Genomic DNA, 16,425 nt, shown 5'->3' on the forward strand with positions numbered 1-16,425 from the left:
TCTTAAAACTTTTTTTTTTTTTTTGTTCTGAGCAAGTCTTGGACTGTGATCCCCCTTACCTATGCCTCCAACATGGCGGGAATTACTGGTGTGAACCACCAATTTGCTGTTGTTTGTTGATATGTGGTCTTATTATTTTTGTCTGAGTTAGCCTTGAATGTTGATCCTCTCTAGATGGATCTCTGTTTCCTAACTAGCTAGAATTAGGTACCAGCAAAAGATTTTGTTTTAAGGACTGACATTAGAAGTAGAGGATTTCTTCCATGCTTGTGGATTCATTTCTACTCCTTGAGGCCCTTCAACAATGATTACCATCTGTCTTCAATGTCTCTTCAGGCTTTCTCTGTTTATAGTTCCTACTTGTCCCATAGTCAAGAATCTTTCCTCTATTGTATGCAGACAGTACTTCCTCAAGAAACAGTGCTCATGCCATTCAGTAACTCCCTCAAGAAACTGGTCTCTGCTTGAAGGAAGGCAATTTTTGAAAGTTCCTAGGGTTTATTCCTCTGTCTTTTAGTGACTTAGTGGAGGACTTGGGAATGATCCTTGCTAGACTTGTAGTGGACCCTGCAATTATGATGCATTGTTTAATTTACTTAGCGACTCCCATCATAAGCCCTATGCTGAGTTAAAGGTGGGCATTTCAGGCTGGGAGCCTTGGCCAGCCTGGCTCTTGGCACAGTGCTCCCCTCAGTCAGCTCCTTGCTAGCCTTGGTAGGAATGTGAGATACAACCCAGCATTCCCAAGAGAATTATTTTTTCCTTTGTCTGGTAGTTTCAGAAATAATCCCAATTCAGTAAGAATGTGTTCTATTTGTGAACTAGTAAAAATTGCAATACAAGGAATGATAGGCTTCCTGCAGTCTACAGGGGCCATTGTGCTAAAAATGTGTCTCATGTCGGCATTAGTTACATTGTCACTACTGTCCTTTATTCCTGTTCACAGAGAAATAGGTGCTACCCTGTCAAGTGGACATCCTGGAGACCTCCTATTGTTTTTTAGTTCCCTTGTCTGAAAACTGAGGGGTCAGCCTGGACAATGAGTCCCAAAGCCTTTCACAGTTCTGGTGTCCTCACATCCCTCTCTGGATTGCTTGGGTGTTTCTATTGTGACTATTTATTACTTTTTTTTTTTGTGGCCTGGGTCTTTGAAGGGTGATTTTTGGCCCTTGTCTGAGAGATTATACAGTTTAAACATTTCACCCAGTGAAATATTTCACCTGTTCTTGTCCTCTTGCATTTTAATATTCTGTGTCACACCTTCCACTTACAAAGCTTTCCTACTTGGCAAGGTCAAGCACCACATAATAGAAGTCCCTATGAAGAACTGGACCCAGGGAAAAGGAAATTGTTCACTGATCTCTCCTTGATCCTATTGCAGGACTGGGATTTCCTTGGTACACAGGAATCTGATCTCCTCCTTTCTCCTTAATCTCTTTCTTTCAGTCTCTCTCCTTTTTTCTTTCTCTGTCCCATCGGTCTGCTTCTCTCTATGTCTCTGTCTTTGTCTCTGTATTTCACAGACATACACACACACACACACACAAAGACAACAATACACACAAAGACACCAATACACACACAGTATATGTAGATACATCAATGTTTAATTAAGGATTTTCTAAGTATTATTTTCCCTCCTGCTCTGAACATTTCCTGGGTGATGATGTTCATTATTATTCAGGCTTAGATACCAATTGAGGTACCATGGAACTAATAATTTAAAAAAGAACATAAATGGGTTCATTATTACAGGAGAACTCTTCTTGAATTACGGCAAGCTCTGAAGTTGGATAATCTGGTAGTTAAGGAAATCTCCAGTTTGGGTGAGGCCAGAGAGTTTGGATCATGATTCATAAATCCTAGAGGTCTGAGGTCATTTTAAGCTTTTAATGCAAGGTCTGGTCAGGACAGTAATGGCTGATTTCTTGTAATGCTTTTGCAATCCTGACTCTTTCAAGTGGAAGACCACACTTTAACAGGTGAGGTTTCCCTGGAGCCTAAGAAATGTGTGTCACAGAAGGTAATCTCTCCTTGTCTTGGACTTGGCTTTGCTGCTAATAGTCCCCTTGCTTTAAACAAAGTCACCTATTTCTTCATCTCTAAATGCACTAGAGGGCACTGAGCTTATTTATTCATCAGTAAGTGTTTACAGAACCTATTCTGACTTCTTTATAGATTGGGAGAATTAAATGACAATGTTTGGACAAGGAATTGTTTTTAACCATAACTCTTTGTCTTCAAGCTTTCTTATTTTTTTTTCCCATGGGAGATTTGCATGTTTACAACTGCTAAAGCATTTTCAAAATTCTCTAATTTGTAAAATAAAGACATGGGATTAAAAAAATCTGAAAAGTTCTTGGCTAAATGGCCAAAATTCCTCTCACATTTATGGTTCCCTCCACACCTCACCCCATCTTTGGAAATAAATTCAACTGAGTGCAAAGTTCCTAGTTTTCAGTAACTTGTATTTGATCTCCTACTTTATTCCAAATCAGTTGATTTACTGATTAAGAATACATTACAACAGATTTTGAGATAAGATGTAAACAAACAGCCTCACAGTGCTAATTTCCAAGATCAAGAGAATATTTTTCTATCATGTACTGGTAAAAATTTTTTTCCCATGCATGCTATTTATAGCAATTTTGTCATTTGTCAGTTGGAATTAGTGTCTATATTTCCCCCAGTGTTGGGTTAGTTATGGATTGTTTGTATTGTTGGAATGTGTGAGCAGAGTGAGTTACAAGTTAGATTGCCAATAGCCTCCAGTCCCAGCTAGTGAGAACTGGTAGGACAAGGCCCCTGAAAGTCATTGCTTTTAGCAAACTTCCAAGGTGACCTGGTGCAACTGTGACTCCTAATGAGTGCATTACCATTTTATGATGAAATTATAAAGGTGAAAGAAAATCCTGTTAAAATCATATGCTGTGTTCACCTATTCTAGGATTAGAATTTGTATAGTCTGTCTGCTCTTTATTCTTCTGGATATAAAATTTTACTTATTTATTTATTATTGCAAAAGTGATATACAGAGGAGTTACAGTTACATAAGTCAGGTAATGAGTACATTTCTTTTTGAATAGTTGCCTCTTTCCTTGTTTTCTCCTACTTTTTCCCTCTGGATCCTCTTCCCCCACAAGTTGTATGGTTCATTGTGTCTAGTGGGTATCACTGCTCTATCTGTTCACCCTTCGTCCCATCATTTCTGTGCTCTTCCTTTCTCTCCCCCAAACAGATAAAATTACATATAAAAAGGTACATAAATAAAAAACAGTGACAAAGAAGAGCTCCCCCCAACAAAAACCCAAAACATAAAGAAAAATAACAAAAAACCTCTTGTTTCCATTTCTTGGAGTTCAGCTATTATCTTTTAGTAGTAACTTTGTTCAATCCTAAAATAAAAGGCAAGGCAAATAAATGAGAAAAATATTTCTGACCCAAACAGTAAGAGATACCACATGTAAAACACAAATAATTCAGGTAAATGAAGAAGATAATACACTTTTTTTGGCCAGTCCTGGGGCTTGGACTCAGGGCCTGAGCACTGTCCCTGGCTTCGTTTTGTTCAAAGCCACTTGAGCCACAGCACCACTTCTGGCCATTTTCTGTATATGTGGTGCTGGGAAATAGAACCCAGGGCCTCATGTATACTAGGCAAGCACTCTTGCCACTAGGCCATATCCCCAGCTCCGATAATACACATTTTTATAGTTACTGAGTGTGATGGTTCATACTTGTAATCTCAGTATTCAGGAGGCTGAGGTAGAAGGATTGCAAGTTGAGACTCTGGAAGAGAGGGGGGAGAAAAACTGATAGACACTGGAGCCCTAACCATCTGCACCCCAGACTTACAGAATAGAACTCTCTTGCTTCGCTCCCTGAATGTCAAGTGGGCACTGCAAACCAGAATCTTACTTTTTTCATCTTAAAAGAGAAGGTGCCATCTGCCTCTTGCTCTTAGCAACACCCTGGAAGTCTAGCTTGAATCCCTGTCTCCAAAGCCTGTTTTAATTAGATGTGCTAAGGCACACAGACATGGATGGGGCTTTCTGGCATGGTATTTATTGTCTCCAGACTGATTGCTTTGCATAAGATGTATTGTAAAATATCTATTTTTTTATTTTTTAAATGTTTTTATTGTCAAAGTAATGTACAGAGGTGTTACAATTAAATACATAAGGCAGTGAGTACATTTCATATCAAACGTGTTACCTCCTCCTTCATTTTTCTCCCATCTTCCTCCCCTTCCCACTTCCCTCCCCACCCTCTCCTGAGATGTACAGTTGGTTTACAACATATTGTCTTGTTAGTATTGCTGTTGAATTGGTTCGCCTTTTACCTTTGTCTCTCCATTTTGGTGTTCCCCTTCCGTAGTTCTAATAAACGTACATAAAATATCCAGTGTATCAAAGTCAGTTACAGTGAAATCAGGGGTAAAACCATGAGGAAGAAAGACAAAAGAAAAAGTCACAATTTCATAGGGTACATTGGAAATAACAACAGCAAAGACAAACCATTTATTTCCAAGTATTGTAGTTCATTTTGCTTAGGATCATCTTATGTGATCATATATACATTGTTATTGAGCTATTGTGCTCCTCTGCTAGGACTATCCTAGACAAATACTAATTGTTTCCAATGAGTGAAACCATAGAGTTTATGTTTCTTTGGGTCTGGCTCACTTCACTTAGTATGATTTTGTTCCCCAGGTCTTTCCATTTCCTCACAAATGGGGCTAAGTCATTCCTTCTAATAGATGCCTAGGATTCCACTGCATATATGTACCACATTTTCTTGATCCATTCATCTACTGAGGGGCATCTATGTTGGTTCCATATTTTAGCATTGGTAACTTGTGATGCAATAAACATAGTTGTGCTGCTAGCTTTAGTGTGGTCTTGCTCTTCCAACACCATTCTTTAATGAAATAGAGGAAACAATCCAACAAAAGATCCCCCCCTCTTTTTTTTTTTTTTTTTTTTTGCTCAAGGCTGGCACTCTGCCACTTGAGCCACAGCACCACTTTTAGCCTTTTCTATATATGTGGTGCTGAGGAGTCAAACCCAGGGCTTCACGTATACAAGGCAAGCACTCTTGTCACTAGGCCATATTCCCAGCCCTTAGCAAAAACAATCTTAAGCAGGAAGAACAGTGCTAGAGGAATATTAATACCAAACTTCAAACTCTATTACAATGCTGTAGTAATACAAACAGCTTGGTACTGGCACAAGAACAGGCCTGAGGACCAATAGAATAGACTTGAAGATCCAGAAATGAGCCCACAGACCTATGGCCACCTAATCTTTGATAAGGGAGCCAAAAAAGTAGGATGGAAGGAAGACATCCTCTTCAACAAAGGGTGCTGGCAAAATTGATTAAACACCTATAACAAACTAAAGCTAGATCCTTATATATCACCCTGTACCAGAATCAATTCCAAATGGATCAAAGGCCTCAATGTAAAAGCAGACACCTGAAAACATTAAAGGAAGGAATAGGAGAAACACTTGGATTGGGTTGAAACTTCCTTAACAAAGGCCCAGAAACATCAAAGAAAGGTTGGACAAATGGGATTTCATTAAACTGCAGAGCTTTGCACAGCAAATGCTGTACAAATAACAAGATATATAAAAAACCCTGAGACTGGGAGAAAATCTTTATTGGCCATACAACAAAGGCCTCATATCTAAAATATACTTAGAACTCAAAAAAATAAGTTCCCCCAAAACAAATTCTGAAGGAAGCAAATGCCCCCTCAATAAATGAAGAGAGACTTCTCTGAAGAGGAAATGAGAATGGCCAAGAGGCACATGAAGCAGTGCTCAGCATCACTACAAAAGAAATGCAAATCAAAACAACATTGAGATTTCACCTCATCCCAGTAAGAATGTCCATTATCAAGAAAACTAACATCAACAGATACTGGTGGGGATGTGGCCAAAAGGGAACCCTACTACACTGTTGGTGGTAGTGTAAACCAGTTCAACCACTCTGGAAAGCACTATGGAGGTTCCTCACAAGGTTAACCATAGAGCTTTCCTGTGGCCCAGAAACCCCACTTTGGGGCATCTACCCAAAAGGTTACAAGCAAGACCATACTAAAGCTATATATGTTTTTTGCTCAGAGGCAAAGTGCGTTCCTAGTAAGTGTAATGTCCTGGGTTTGATCTCCAGTACCAAAAAAGAAAGGACTGAAAAGAATACAGTTAAAAACAAAACAAAATTAAATTAAATGGTTAGTGAACATATGAAAGTTTGAACTTGACATATAATGAAAGAGAAGTATTTTCTAATATTAAATTAAAATTTTTTGTGTGTCTGTGCCTGCCAAGGGCTTGAACTAAGGGCCAAGGTGATGTCCTTGAGCTTTTGTGATCAAGACTAGTGCTCTACCACTTGAGCTATGCCTCCACCTCTGGCTTTTTGGTAGTTAATTGGAAAAAAGAATCTCACAGACTTTCCTGGTGTGGACCATTGACACCTAGCTTGCATTTTTTTAAAGTAATAATTTCCATTTTGGGTGATGGGTAAGATTCTCCTGGGTGAGTGGAAGGAGTGTAATTTGGCACAAGTTTGGTTGAAAATATTACCAAGAACTTTAAAAAGATATGGGGAAAACTTATTCCCATAAAAGTGTTCTTATACAATACTTGTGGTAATTGTTCAATTTATTTGAAGTCTGTCTAGGTTCCAAACTACAGCTCATGACATGAAGATCAATAGCTTGGCTTTTTTAAGAGAGATACAGGATCTGGCAGAGGACATTTATGAAACAATGGGCAAGGCAAAAACCTTACAGAAGTTTTGGGAGCAAAGATCAGAGACACTAGGTAAGTAAATCTTTCATTGCTCTGGTACTGCCTTCTTCCATACAGCATAGGCAGAGAGAAGTCCAACAAAGGTTTGAGAACTTGAAATGTTTTCTGAATCCAGAGACTCTTAGGAGACTTTAGGCACTTCTTGTGGGTCTGGGGGAAAGGTGGACCCCCTGATGGATGTATTTGGGACCAGCAGTGGGTTATAGAATGTAGGCTGGGCTCTTATGTAAAGTTCCAGCTACTTAGCTTTCAGAGGAGCTGCTTTCCATTCTAGTTTAGGTCCCAGTTACCCTCTCTCTACCCTCCCTTCTCTGTCTCCTATTGATGTCTTCTTTTATAAAGTCATTTTCCTGTCGCGTCCACCTCGGCCAGCAAGGAAGACACAACACCAGATTCTTCTCTCAGCAGTTTATTCAGGACCTTGTAATCATCTTCTTCCCCGGGAGCTTCCCCTTTTGCCCTATAAACCCTCTGGTTAGCCAACCCCAGTGTGTCACTTGGCGATCACCGATAGGTCCAGGTACACGGAAGAGAGCCAGACAGCAAGCTATACCCATTTAAGGAGTTGTTTATGACAGAGAGCACTCGCCGGCGGGAGAGCGGAAGGCGGAGGCCAGCGCCATTTTAGGGCGTAGCCGTTCGCAGCTCTCTACATTTTCCTACTTTTAAAATAGGTCTCAAAAAATCTAATTAGAAGCCAGGTGCAGGTGGCTATAATTCTAGCTACTCAGGAGGCTTAGATCTGAGAATTACAGTTCAAAGCCAGCCTCGGGAGAAAAAAAAACCTGACACTATCTCCAATTAACTAGTAAGATGTTACCCTGGAGGTGTGGTTTAAGTGGTAGAACACCAGTTGTGAGTGAAAAAAGCCCAGCAAGAGCTCAAGGCTCTGAGAGCACATCTCATTGGTAGCATGTGTGGACACACACACACACACACACACAGACACACACACACATCAAACCAAACCAAACCAAACCAAAAGCAAACACTATCTACATCTTCAAACAAATAAGCATATTTCAATTCCTTTCTTCTTCCTAGTACACTGGACTTTCTTTTGTTTCTTGCTAACATTTATTACTTACTTATTTAAAACAGAGCCTCCCTATCCAGCCCAAAGTTGCCTCAAACCTACAGTCCTCCTTCCTCACTGAAGGTTGGAACTACAGGCACAGGCCACCACATCTGTCTATCTTCTTCCTAACACTGGAATTCTGACCTTGCATGATTAGATCGTTTTCATTGTATGTCTTTGGATTATTACAGCAATTTATTCTTCAAACAAAGGTAATTTCTGCTCCCTGTGATAACGATTTATATTATGAGGCTTCAACTCTGACTTATAGATCTATAGTAGAAGAGTGATAGGGCTATAGATCTTAGAGACTGAAGCTTGCAAATGTAAATAAAGTTTTGAATCTCAGAGAGGAGCTACCAATTGCCCGTCTGCAAACACTATGCCTTCACCTGCTCTGTCTTTGCCTACTGCAAGCTTTGTTCAATAGGGGACCATGGTCATGCATGGTTATGCTGAGCCTCTCTATTTATTTATTTGTTATTTTGTGATGATATTGGGCCTTGTCCTCAGGATATGTCCCTTAGGGTTTTTTGTTTGTTTGTTTGTTTGTTTGGTGAAGGCTAGCACTCTAACACTTAAGCCACAGATACACTTCCAGCAGTTTTAAATTTTATTTATTTATGTATTTTTTAGTAGTTAATTGGAGATAAGAGTCTTGTGGATTTTCCTGCTTGGGCTGGCTACACCCACCATCCTTAGCTCTCAGCCTCCTGAGTAGATAGGATTATAGGAGCGAGTTACTGATGTCCAGTTCAGGATTCCACATGAAATATAGGACATTCCATTCAAATGCCATTGAAATACATTAGAAATACTAGGAAAATATTGTAAAAGATCTTTAAATCTGAAATTCAAATTTAAATGGATTAACTTTGGGTTTGTTGAATCTGGCAACTATACTTAAGTCACTTTTTCTGTTTGAGTTTTTGTTTCTGACTAGGACCAAGATTTGAATTCAGGGAATAGTGCTTGCTTAGTTGGTACTCTACCACTTGACCCATGCCTCCAGCCCAGTGTTTTTCTATTTAAACAGACATAGAGTATCTCAGATTTTTCTGCAAAGGATGCCTTTGAATCAACATTCTTTGAATCTCAGCCTTCTGAATAGCTAGGATGACAGAGAAGAGGTGCATCAGGACCTGGCAGTTCTTCTTTTTATATACTCAAATTTTTATTTTTATTTTTATTTCAGTAACTAGAGTTAGAGATTTGGCAGAATATTGAGCTCCTTAGAAGAGGTGGCATTGTGTTATGTCTAGGAGAGGAAATTTCATTTTTTCCAGGGTGGGGCCTGGACAGATAAGATTCTGGCCTCCCTGAAGGCTGGTTTCATCAAAGGATAGATTTCTTCTATTAACCGCTATTGCAAGCTCGTACTTTAATAAAATTTGCTTTCATAGCTGGGCATGGTGGTGCACACCTGGGGTACTCTGGAGTCTGAGACGGGAGGATCATGAGGTTGAAGCCAACTTGAGCTAGACAGCTCAAGTTTTTGATCCTGGATCAAAACTAAACCACACACACACACACTTTTAAAAAAGATTTTATTGTAAAGGTGATGTATGGAGGAGTTAAAATTACCTAATTAAGGAAATGAGTATATTTTTTGTCAAACACTGTTATCCCGTCCTTCGTTTTCTTCCACTTTCCCTTCCCTCAACTTCTCTTTGCCCCAAGTTCTAAACTTCATTTCCAATATAGTGTCTTGTGAGTATTGCTGTTGCATTGGTTCACCCTTTATCCTTTCCTTTATCTTTCCATTTCTGTGATTTTCCTTTCCTTCCCCAAATCAGATAAGTGTAAATACATGACACAGAGTGCCAAAATAAAAAAAAAACAGTGACAACAGGGATCAACCAAAGGAAAAAATGGAAAAAAAAGAGGAAACTGCAAATAGTACACTAAAACAACAACAACAAACAGAAAAACCCTTCTTGTTTCATATATTGGAGTTCATGTTGATTAGCATCATTTCATATGGTCACATGTACATAGCTATTGAGCTACTGTGATCCTCTGCTACAACCATATTAGACATATACTAGTTATTACAAATGAGGGAACCAATGCAGCCTGTTTCTTTGGGCTTGGCTTACTTCACTTAATATGTTTTTTTTCAAGTCTTTCCATTTCCTTATGAATGAGATGATGTCATTCTTTCTGATAGAAGCATAAAATTCCATTGTGTATATATACCACATTTTATTTATCTATTTATCTACTGAGGTGCATCTGGTTTGATTCCGTATCTTAGCTATGGTAAATAATGCTTCAATGAACATAGTTGTGCTGATAGCTTTAGTGTAGCCTTGTTTGTGGTCATTTGACAAATTGTTTTCAAATGAGGTCTTTTACATGCTTTTAGAAGGATTAGTTTTTGTGAGATTATGCCTCTACTTATCTAATTTGAGCTATTGAGTTATATAATACACACACACACACACACACACACACACATACACACACACTAAAAATTAGGGGAAAAACCTCACAATTTCTTTTCCTCTTCTGCTGGGCTCAGGTCGCCTCCCCTGGCACAGGGGTGTCAGGCTCTACTCTAATCTAATTGCTCCCTTTCTCACCCTCTCCCTTGGTCACCTGATCCGCAGGTAAGGCCAGAGTGGAGTGGGGGGCTCAGGAAAGACCTCAGGTGCACGCAGCCTTACGAGATTCCTTGTCCTCCCTCCTTACCCACGAAGGAAGCCAGGCGCAGACGGATCTCGGAGATGCTTCAAGAGCAAATCTGATGGGGCTGGGGATATAGCCTAGTGGCAAGAGTGCCTGCCTCGGATACACGAGGCCCTAGGTTCGATTCCCCAGCACCACATATACAGAAAACGGCCAGAAGCGGCACTGTGGCTCAAGTGGCAGAGTGCTAGCCTTAAGCGGGAAGAAGCCAGGGACAGTGCTCAGGCCCTGAGTCCAAGGCCCAGGACTGGCCAAAAAAAAAAAAAAAGAGCAAATCTGATTTAATAAGGGAGTGGCTAACAGTTGATATAGTAGGGGTGATGAGAAAAGGGGTGATAGACCAGGAGCTGGCGATAGGCTGGCAAGCTTGTCATAAGACCCCCTCATGGGCTAACGTCACCTGCATAGCACCACCCCATGGGCAAAGCCCGCAAAAATGGGGAGCACATGGGCTGGCGAAAAAGTTGGGGGGCTGGTGGCAAAGCCAGTTCTTCTGGTTCCGGACCCAGAGAATTGTGGCCTGCTTCCGCATTCCCCCAGGGTTGGAGGAAGGGCGGCCTCTCAGGAGCGCTCTCCTCTGCCCTTCCCCCTCAAGGCCAAAGCTGAACCCCAACACTCTTCAAACGTTTTTTTCCCCCTTTCCCTTTATTTTTCTTTCAGTCTCTTTATCCTCTCCTGAATGCTTACAGTGGAATTTGACATTGATAAAATAATACAATACTTTTTGGAAAAACCATAGAAATTTTGATCCCTAGACTTAGATTCTTTTCCAAGAAGTTACTTAATATCAATGTAATTTGTAAATTAACACTGAAGCTTTTCTTCAGATATATTTATTTGGATGTCTTCATAGTTTGGACTGAGGGTAGGAGATACTCAGCGTCACTTAAAAAACAGAAGTGGTCATGTGGCACAAGCTTTTGGGTTGATGATTAAAATGACCTTTAATTTTTTTTAATTGTAGATTCTTCCCAAGGTACCAGTTTTTTGACAGTAAGTATCTTTTTCTTTGTGTCAGTACTGGGGCTTGATTTCAGGGCCTGCGTGCTATCTCTTAGCTTTTTCCTCAGCCCTGGCACTCTATCACTTAAGCAATTTTGGGTGGTTAATTGGAGATGAGAGTCTCGCAGACTTTCCTGCCTGGGCTGGCTCCAAACTGTGATCCTCAGATCTTCCTCCTCAAGTAGCTAGGATTACAGGTGTGAACCACAGACATCTGGTTTGATGGTAAGTATTTTAATGAAGTCTGAAACTTGATCTCCAGTGAACAAATTACCTTAAGTTTATAGCACCGTTTTAAAATTTTGTTTACATTTTCAAATAATTCTTTCTATGACTACTATTGGACATCTATCTCCTCCCTTGGGCTTTCTGGCATATTGAGGCACAAGGAAAATGTCATTAATCATAATGGACTAGGGACATGGCTCAAATGGTAAAGCAAAGGCATTAGCAAGTTCCAGGTCTTGAACCCAATCACTGGTACCACTAGATGAATGAATGAATAAATGAATGAGTAAATAATGAAAATCCAGAGTCTTAAAAGTAACTGAACAGTGAGCACCAGTGGCTCATGCCTGTAATGATAGCTACTCAAGAGGCTGAGATCTGTTAATCCTGATGCTGGCTTGAAGCCAGCCTAGGTAGGAAAGTCCATGAGATCCTTATCTCTGGTTAACCACCAAAGAGTAGAGTTGTGGCTCAAGTGGTAGAGTGGCAGTGTTGAGCACAAAAGCTAAGAGACAACATTACAGACTTTAGCTTCAAACCCAGGACTGTGCGCGCGCTTGTGCATGTACCTACATAGGCACACACCCACATGCAGACATACACACACAAATGAACGACTTAAAATAGGACAAATATTCAAAGGAAATTTTGCTACCCAATTTTTTGTCATATTGTAGCCCATTGATACAATCATATTGGCTTATAGTAATAAAAATGGATGCAATAACTCTTGGAAAAGTAACTTGATATTGCTGTTTTTCTGATAGTTTATCCTATTTGTAATGCCAAAAATGCTATATGCATGAAACTATTTATAATGGTGGATAATTTCAATATCCCAAAGTAGGTAATTTTCCTATTGTAGAATCTTGATAATGAAGTTATATTTGATTTTTTTTCATTTAGAATAAAATAGTTATTACGGTAACATAAAAGACATGAACTATTTTTTTCTATGTATTTACGTAAGAAAAAAGAATAAAAGTCTCTATATTCAGCACAGATACAACCACATGGTCTAACCACATTTCTGATATGTGATTGGGTCAAGCCCATAAATATGTAAGCCACAAGTTAGAGACACCCAGCTGGGCCTAGAGATGCAGGATTTGATTTAGGTTTGATTGATGGACAAAGGCTGTCATATTCAGAGGCTAATGGTAGAAGGAGCCCAGAGGGCTGGTAATATGGCCTAGTGGTAGAGTGCTTGCCTCATGTACATGAAGCCCTGGGTTTGATTCTTTAGCACCACATATATAGAAAAAGCCAGAAGGGGCACTGTAGCTGAAGTGGTAGAGTGCTAGTTTTTAGCAAAAAGGAGCCAGGGACAGTGCTCAGGCCCTGAGTTCGAGCCCTAGGACTGGTTTAAAAAATAAAAAAAAATAAAGAAGCAGCCTAGAGTATAGGATGGGTGTTTAGAAACACAGATATTGATGACTACTCTGGTGAGTACTTAGAAAGAGTAAAGACCATAGTAGATTTAGCATGTGTCACTTTAGAGAATATATAACATGATGAACAAAGGCTGGTGGACATGTAACCATCAAAGACATTTCTTTCTGGTGAAGCCTCAGAAGAAAATAAGGAATATGATATTGCAAATTGAGTGTGGGTGGGGAGCGGTTCTTGATCCAGAGGCAGAAGCCTCTGTTGGGTAAAAAACAATATTTGTAAAGAATTTAGTTGAAAATTTAGCTGCCAAATTCCAAAACGTATCTTCTGCTTTCTTCTTGCTTTCTGTGTGAGTGCGAGCTAGTACTAGGGCTTGAACTCAGATCTTGGAGGCTTTCCTTTAGCTTTTTGATCAAGGCTGGTATTTTTGCTTTTTTTTTCTTGGCCAGTCCTGAGGCTTGGACTCAGGGCCTGAGCACTCTTCTTTTTGCTCAAGACTAGCACTCTGCCACTTGAGCCACAGCGCCACTTCTGGCCATTTTCTGTATATGTGGTGCTGGGGAATTGAACCCAGGGCCTCATGTATACGAGGCAAGCACTCTTGCCACTAGGCCATATCCCCAGCACCGCTTTTTTTTTTTTTTGATGGTTAATTGGAAATAAAAGTCTTGTAGACGTTCCTTCCTGGGCTGGCTTTGAACCATAATCCTCAGATCTCAGCCTCCTGTGTAGCTAGGATGACTGGTGTGGACCACAGGCACCTGGCACTCTTCCTTTCTTCTTATATTAAGAAGAATATGACAAACTGGAGATGAAACCATTATGTAAAAAGGATGGGAGTGAAGAGAAGGGATAAACATGAATAAAGTACGTTATGTATATTCACAGAAGTGTTATACAGAAATCCCTCAATGGTGTGCAATTTGTTTAATTTTTCTTTTTAAAGTTTTTTTTGGTGATATTTTTCTTTTTCTTTTTTTGGGTAGTATTCAGGATGAAACTCAGGGACTCTTGCTAGGCAGGCACTCTATCACTTGAGCTACACTCCTGGTCCTTGTGTATAATTTAATATATACCAATTAAACGAAAGGAAGGAAAGAAACAGCAGCTCATTCCTATTATCCCAGCTTCTTGGGAGGCAGAGATATGGGGAATCAAAGTTACAGCAGGAAACTAATTAACAAGAATTTCTCTCAATAGAAGTTACTATCCCAGTTGTGTGGGGAACATAAATAGCAGGACAATAGTCCAGGCCGGCCTGAGCATAAATGTGACATTCTTTCCCAACTCATGGTGCTTGAGACTGGAAGTCCTTCTTCCTTTCTCAATTCCCTTCCACAACCATCTCCAGGCCTTCCTTCCCTTCCTCCTTCCCTCTTTCCTTTCTCCATTTTTTCCTGCTTTCTTTTCTCTTTTTCTTCCTTCCTTTTCTCTTCCTTCTTCCATTCTCTTTACACTTTCAGAGTTTATGCTTATTCAAAATTGTAGGCTTTTCTACTGTTTTATTTTTACTTGATTTATATTAATAAAAACAATTCCCATACATTACAAGTAAAAGCAGACTAATAGACTAATTTTCAAATCTTTTATGTGCAACATATTGGCATATCAAGCATGCGTTACTCCCAGCAGATGTCCAATATTTTGCATTTTCATAGCTCTGTCTTTCTCTTCCTCTCTCTCTTTCTCTGGTTAATACATCTAAAGAGAAAAACTTTTGGAATTTATTTTTTCTATTAGATGGATCTCAATAAAACTGAAGAGGTGATATCAAAATTGGAAATTCTCTACCAGAAACCTCATATCTGGAACTTCCTATTATCTCTGCCCAAATTACATGTAACCCATGTCCACGTGGAAGATGGCATTGGAGCAGCGATACACTTTCTTCAGGCAGTTTCCAAGTAAGTGAAAAAGAAAATTCTAAATGTTTTTCCTTTGCACTTGTTTTATATTTGGTACCAATAGTGGGGCTTGAACTGGGTGTGTCATGTTCAAACTTGGCTTTTTCAGTTAATGTTGGCAGTCTACCACCTGAGCCACATCTTCACTTCTGGCTTTTTGTTGGTTAATTAAAGATAAGAATCTCGTAGACTTTTCTGCCTGGATTGGCTTCAATCTCAGCCTCCTGATTAGTTAGGATTACAGGCATGAACCATGAACTCCCAGCTTCTTTTCATTTTATAAATACATATTATGGAGTGTTGTTTGACAGAAAAAAAACACTCATGATGGTGTTGCCCTAAACACCCTGAACAATTGCACCTCTCTGTGCTTTATCTGTCTTCGATCATATCTTGTGTTGGAACAATGCTCTTGTTCAGAGCATGTTCTCCACAATTTACAAAAACATACTTTATCATGTTCTTATTGCTGGAGTTCCTGCAGTCTTCAAAAGATCTTCTTAATGGTTACATAATATTCTGTTTTGGTGAAATTTACTCATTAATTTTATTTTATTTTTTAAATTAAATTTTATTGACAAGATGATGTACAGAGGGAGTCACATAACAAGGTAGGAACTCATTAATTTTAAAATTTGCCCTTTGGTTGTTTCCAAAGTTTCTTTTCTTTGTTCGTTTTTTTTTGTGATTAGAGAAAGGACATGAACATAATAACCTACATAATCACGTAAGCTAGTAAGTGATTCCATGGTTGCCCAAGACATCATGAAGCCCTGACACCATTTTGGTCTGGGGATACTTTCAGAGCCCTATTCCTCAGGGCATTTCCATTTTTTTAAAATAAGCACAATTTCCAAATTAAGTTATTTTGTGTCAACTCCCTACTTAAGTTAAATATCTTTTGTGACCAAAAAGTTTAATTAATAAAATAAAATGTTGGTACTTTAAATAAATGAATGCCTTATATATGTTTACTTCCTATGCGTAAAGACCCTTATTCTGTGAAAAAGTTCAAGAATCAGCCTGGTGCTGGTGGCTTATGGCTGTAGTTCTAGCTACTCAGGAGAATAACATATGAAAACCTTGGTTTGAAGCCAACTGCAGCAGAAAAGTCCATGAAAAGCTTAACTCTAATCAGCAAAAAGCCAGAGGTGAAAGCATGGCTCAAATACTAGAGGACTAGCCTTAAGTGAAAAAAGAAAGCAAGAACATGAGGCTCTGAGATCAAGCCCCAGTATTGGCATACACATACACAAAGTTTAAGAACGGGGATTAACCCCTAATGGGCTCAAATCCGTGGGATAAGACA

The 16,425-nt window shown here is 39.4% G+C and overlaps 1 protein-coding gene across 4 annotated transcripts in view; it reads left to right on the forward strand.

Moving 5' to 3' along the window:
* The window catches only part of Abca13 (ATP binding cassette subfamily A member 13), a 403,566-nt gene that overhangs the window by 25,820 nt on the left and 361,321 nt on the right, over positions 1-16,425 (forward strand). For all 4 annotated transcript variants that reach the window (XM_048339554.1, XM_048339551.1, XM_048339552.1 and 1 more), the window contains exons 4-6: positions 6,682-6,833; positions 11,555-11,583; positions 14,953-15,116. In XM_048339554.1, coding sequence (XP_048195511.1) covers positions 6,682-6,833; positions 11,555-11,583; positions 14,953-15,116 — 345 coding nt within the window. The remainder of the gene's footprint in view (positions 1-6,681; positions 6,834-11,554; positions 11,584-14,952; positions 15,117-16,425) is intronic.

This window comes from Perognathus longimembris, chromosome 2 (assembly GCF_023159225.1).
Source record: "Perognathus longimembris pacificus isolate PPM17 chromosome 2, ASM2315922v1, whole genome shotgun sequence".
Taxonomy (NCBI): Eukaryota; Metazoa; Chordata; class Mammalia; order Rodentia; family Heteromyidae; genus Perognathus; species Perognathus longimembris.